This window comes from Wasmannia auropunctata, unplaced genomic scaffold, assembly GCF_000956235.1.
Source record: "Wasmannia auropunctata unplaced genomic scaffold, wasmannia.A_1.0 LD335828.1, whole genome shotgun sequence".
In the NCBI taxonomy this organism is placed as follows: Eukaryota; Metazoa; Arthropoda; class Insecta; order Hymenoptera; family Formicidae; genus Wasmannia; species Wasmannia auropunctata.
The window spans coordinates 365,928-371,393 of NW_012027062.1; the positions used below are offsets into that span (position 1 = coordinate 365,928).

The 5,466-nt window shown below is 31.7% G+C and overlaps 1 protein-coding gene across 1 annotated transcript in view; it reads right to left on the reverse strand.

The window, feature by feature from the left end:
* Nucleotides 1–5,466, reverse strand: part of LOC105456020 (peptidoglycan-recognition protein LC-like) — a gene marked incomplete at its 3' end in the record, with an annotated part of 13,164 nt that continues 7,698 nt past the window's right edge. Inside the window, exons 5-8 of the mRNA XM_011699785.1 lie at nucleotides 1,597–1,648; nucleotides 1,354–1,463; nucleotides 696–830; nucleotides 1–341 (exon numbers count right to left, since the gene is read on the reverse strand). Coding sequence (XP_011698087.1) covers nucleotides 1–341; nucleotides 696–830; nucleotides 1,354–1,463; nucleotides 1,597–1,648 — 638 coding nt within the window. The remainder of the gene's footprint in view (nucleotides 342–695; nucleotides 831–1,353; nucleotides 1,464–1,596; nucleotides 1,649–5,466) is intronic.

A 5,466-nucleotide genomic window follows, 5' to 3' on the forward strand; every position in this document is an offset into this window, starting at 1 on the left:
GTTGAATGTACCGATAAAGGAAATGCCGATACTCTTGCTGTTAAAACCGAAGGAATGGGCGCCGACGTAGTCCCAACTTCTGCCAACGTATGCGAGACCGTCGCCTCCGACGAGGAAATTGTAGGCGATATCCGACCACTGTCTAGATTCGATATGATAAGTTTGAGCAAATTTCACATGGAATGTACACTGTGATTTCGTGGTACAGAAGTCTGTCGTGGTGTGACTAATAATAACGTATGGTACTGGCAGCTTTAGTTTTGTTAAAGGTCCTGAGGGTGGCTGCGCACCCCATTCGTTTCTCTCGACAAAACCGAAAGTTACCGAAGTTTCTGTTATACCTGAAAATCATGAAAAATACAAATAAAATGTATATCATAACGAAAGGTTCGAGATGATATGCATACAATTCATATAAATTAATTGGATATAGCATTTAACTTAAATATTGATGCGGCAATTTAAATCAAATGTATACGCCAATTTTTCTAATAAAATCTGGAACGTTATACTTCGTATGAGAAATGCAAAGTGTTTTGATATGTATACAATATGCAAGTCGGAAAATAAAAAACGTGCTTTTCACAGGTAAAATATAATACAAATATGGAGTGCAGGACAGATTTAAATTTTGCAATCACAATAAAGTTTGTCTTGTACGTTTCCAAAGCGAAAACATTTTCAGCTGAAATTACCTTCGGGCGATGAGTCTGATGGAATTTCCGGTGCTTTCTGGTGAGTAAAATATACAGTTGTGACCACTATAATAGTAGCGAGAAGTAATAAAATTAGAACGCACAATAAAGCCACGACAATTTTCCACGTGATCACTAAAATAATTATGAAGAATTGTATTAAAACGATTAAAACATTATGCGAGCTACGTAAACGCATTTTGATGAAATTCATGCTCCATCACGTCGGTATAAGCGCGAAAGGTATAGTATAATTAAGCTCCACATTTTAATTCATGTTTAATGCTTTTTTCTGCTATTTTATTCACAATCAAAAACAATTTGTGGCATGTTAATAACCCGCTATCAATCTATGTCGGAATAGTATAATATAAATTATGAGGTAAAAATAGCCCTCTTATATTTAGCTTTAATTCTTGTAGCAGTAACTAAAAGTGTAAAAACAAATTTGAATTTAATATATATATTGACAACATTAAAATTTGTAATGTATTCTACCATAGTTACAAAAAAGTAAATAAGTTAGTAAAAAAATTAATAACAATAGTTAATTATAATGATTTGTAAAAATTATTTCCTGGACGAGGATTTGATAATATTATACTTGATGAGATTATCATGATTTGTTTAATTTTTTGTTATGTGTAAAATACTTCACCTTTATTAGATCGTATCTGCACAATAAAGTCTGTAAAATCAACTATTCTTTGAGATTTTTTTACTAAATTAATACGATCCATAGCTGTTGCATCATTTATACCATCCGCCCTGTGTAAAATAAATCATCACATTATTGCATGTAATAATAATTGCGATATGGGTTATTTTCAGATAAATGTTTTTTCACTCGTCTCTTCTACATAGTTAACTATTTACAGAGTTCTTAGACAGCAAAACTTACGTATATCCTGCTGATGAAAATGTCTTATCCTCTTTCTCCATCACAGCCGGTTCTTAAAAAAGAGAAGGTACTATGACTTTATTGATAGTAATGGTTGTATTGAGCGTTTTGCCTTGTATAATAGTAATTGGTTTTACAATCGTGGTTGTGATTGTGGGTGGTTTTTCATAATAGGGACAGTAAGGCGAATTCCAGTTGTTGCTACTGTCGATTTCACAGTATAAGCTGCAGTATAATGTAAGGGCTTCGAATCACCGTCGTTACTGATCGAATCTGTAAAATGTAATTCTTATTTTACATTACATTTAAGATAATTAAAACAAAAGATTATTAAAAAATGCGAAACTTCTATGTTATTATTAAATTATAATTTTTAATTTTATTTCTATATAATTATACATCTATATATATTATACATAGATATTATAGATATAATTATATTATATTATATCTATAACATCTATGTATTATTTTGTATAGATGTTATAATTATATTGTGTTCAGCATAATTTGAACTAGGCGATCAAAAAGGCCTATGATTGAAATGCCATCTTCCGGACACATTAGTGCTTCTCAAGGCGATTATATACGTGTGATCGCGGAATTCTTACAATACACGGAAAGAACAATTTTGTTAAAAAGTCCAAAAATTTTGCTAAAAACAGAACTGAAAATAATTTTTTATTAAATCATTAAAATAATTTGTTGGAATGTTAAAACTGATAAACATTGCTATAAAATGTTTTGATATTCTAGCATCATTTTGACTGTTACGCAAAATTATTTTGATTATTAAACCAAAATTATTTTCAAATGGAATCTAGATTCAGCGAAAGTGTTCTTTCCGTGTAAAGATAAAGCTTCTCGAGCGATTCGATAGAACATACTGTGCGATTATCATTGTGACAAATTAATCGTGTGATTGATGTAATGCGCATTTGAAACACCATTTAACAATTTTATGTTTCAGTTAATTGTTTTCCCTTTTTTTACTTATTTCATTTTCTTTTTGTTATATTTTTTTGTAAATATAATTTATAGTACAGTTTTTTTCTTTCTTTAAACGTGTATTAGTCTGTGTCGGATCCATCTCGCTCTTTTCCTTAATAATTACTTCAAAGTCTTGAAGGTCATGAGAGTCATTTTGCAATGCAATAGATATACCAAAGTTGAACACATGTTGCAGACGCTGTAGTTCATGTCCGTAAAGCAACGATTGTGTTATAACGTAGATGCATTTATTTTTTAAATTTTAACATGGCACTAGTGGCGTTAAGCAATAAATTAGAAACAGTGAGAAGTGAATGTGATAGACAAACAAGACAGGCCGAAATAGAGGTTTTTGAGTTGTAGAGGTTCGAGTTATCGAGATTTCACTGTATTAATATAATGATGAATATATATATATTGAAATATGTTTACATTTTTAAAACATGAATAAGATTTTATACCTTCTTCTTTTTCTTCGAAGGATTAGTGACTCGCAGATCCGTAGCGGGCCCGTCTTGGCCAGTGTTCAGATACGCTGATGGATATATAAATATTAGTCGTTGATAGATTATTCCTTGTTTCAATGTAGAATAATGCAGAGATTTCGTAAAATGTTTACAGAAAGACACGTAACAAATTCAACAGGTCCCATCAGAACGTTTCAAAAAACTTTATAAAGATCATGCAACACTCGGATCGAAGTAGAACATATGTTCATCTTAATCGAGTCGTCAGAACAGACTGCGGGGAAGTACCGCTCACTATCACTATTAACTGCACGTCTAAATCATCTTCTCGTCCCCACTCCCCAGCCGAATCATGAATCATTGATGCAGCGAAAAAATACATGCGTATTTCCCGAATAAAAAATATGGGAGCGGCGGTACGTAATTAAAACCTGATCTTGTAAGTAATGTCTTAAGATGCTAATACTGCTCTATAATTAGCTTATAATAAAGCTGTGACTGTATTTACTTTTGCGGCGCTCTTGCGAGCTGTAAGCTTCGTTTTTTCTTCTTTCCGTATGTAATAAGCGATAAAGATAAAATTAACGCTTACAGCGCGTGAACGTCCAAAGCGAATGCAACGTGTATTTAAGAACTGATCTCATAGCAATTTCGACTGGACACCGATTGCACATTTCGGATGTTGCGTGTTCGGCTGGTCAAATGATGCAGCCCCTGATCGTCAGTGCCGCGTGTTCGTTTGAACTCGATGTGTCGCACAGGCGCATATTTTGGGTGTACACAGAGTGGCTCTCACAAATTAATACGGGATCAGTTACTGTAATTGCACTATATCCATTTGCATCAGCTTTACACTGTGTACTGGTGGCACATTGATGCAGATTGGTGCAGACCAGCCAAAATCGTTATTATAAATATAATGGCTCTTACACATATAGATCGCGTTAACTTCCGCCTTCAGCGCGGCAAACGTTGCCGCGTACATTCTGTGTGCAGGAACCATTATGTACATTAGAAGTTGAAGAGCAGGATACAGGAAAACAGAATTGATTAGGCCGGTATTCATAATCGAGGTTCTTAGAGGTTATTCAAGATCGTTTTAAGTACAATCTTAAAACATCATTAAGTCAATGATCATAGAGTTGTATTAGCATATATATAAAACATTACTTAAGACGATTTTGAAATTAAAACCGACTTATGAATTCGTTCAAGGAGACGTTATTAACGCTATTTGTATTATTCTATAGTTATCATTTATTATAGGTGTAAAACAAAGACACAAATAGCATTAGTAGCGTCTCCCCGAACGTAGTCCATAATTTCAAAGCACTGAGCTGTTTTGTCTGTAAACGTCATCTATAAACAACTTTAATAAACTTGATTACCAAAATTACCGACGTACATTTATTAATTAAGTATAATAAAATAGCATATCGGATGCATTCGTTTATGCAGTCAGTGCAGCCGCAGATATATCATTTTATCTTTATTTAATATTCGGCAAACAAGGACATGAAAAAGGTTAAGGAACGGCAGTGACTGCATATATAAATAAATGCATCTATTAATAGATTTATATAAATTTATATATAGTTTCTCGTAAACAATTAGAATAGATTTTTACGATGCAATTTATTAACAACGGTGTTGTATATGTTAATATTGAATACATATATATTTATCTAATAATCGATATGCGATCTGCTAAACACGATTATGCATTACTTTTATTTATAATTTATAATTTATAAATCCATCATAGAGCAAACCGATAACAGAGTAAAATGATTTCTCATTAAATGTTTACATTAAGATTTACGTAGACTCTACTACATTTTAGTGCAAGTATAATTTTAATATAAAAATAACCAATAATATTCAACATGCATTATCCTGCTGACTGCCAATGCGACAATGTTATATATACACTTTACAAATTATAATAATGTGGGATGAGTAAAAGTGATAACGGAATGAGAGAAGAAAAGATAAATAAACACTGGACATGTGTGTTTCTTTATTTAAAAAACTATAGATTCGTTAAATGTACAACAAATATATTTTTTAATAGTACCGTATATGTACAAGATGCACTCTCTAAGATTCGTAGATTTTTAATATATGACTTAAAATTGGCATACTATAAAATATATAGTAATTGTCGCATTATCATTATTCTTATTTCTTCACGCGAACAAGTGAATTGAATAATGTCGTATTTCGACACGTCAATGAATACATGAATTGTGAATAAAAATGGACTGCTTAAATTTTTTACTGTATTATTTTCTATTGAGTACATATATTTACATAATGATTTTCACAAATTTATTTGATCATCAATGTTAATTTTATTATTGTAGAAATACCAGCGCAATGTCTCTTTTGTCTTCAGCATTTAATCTTTTTA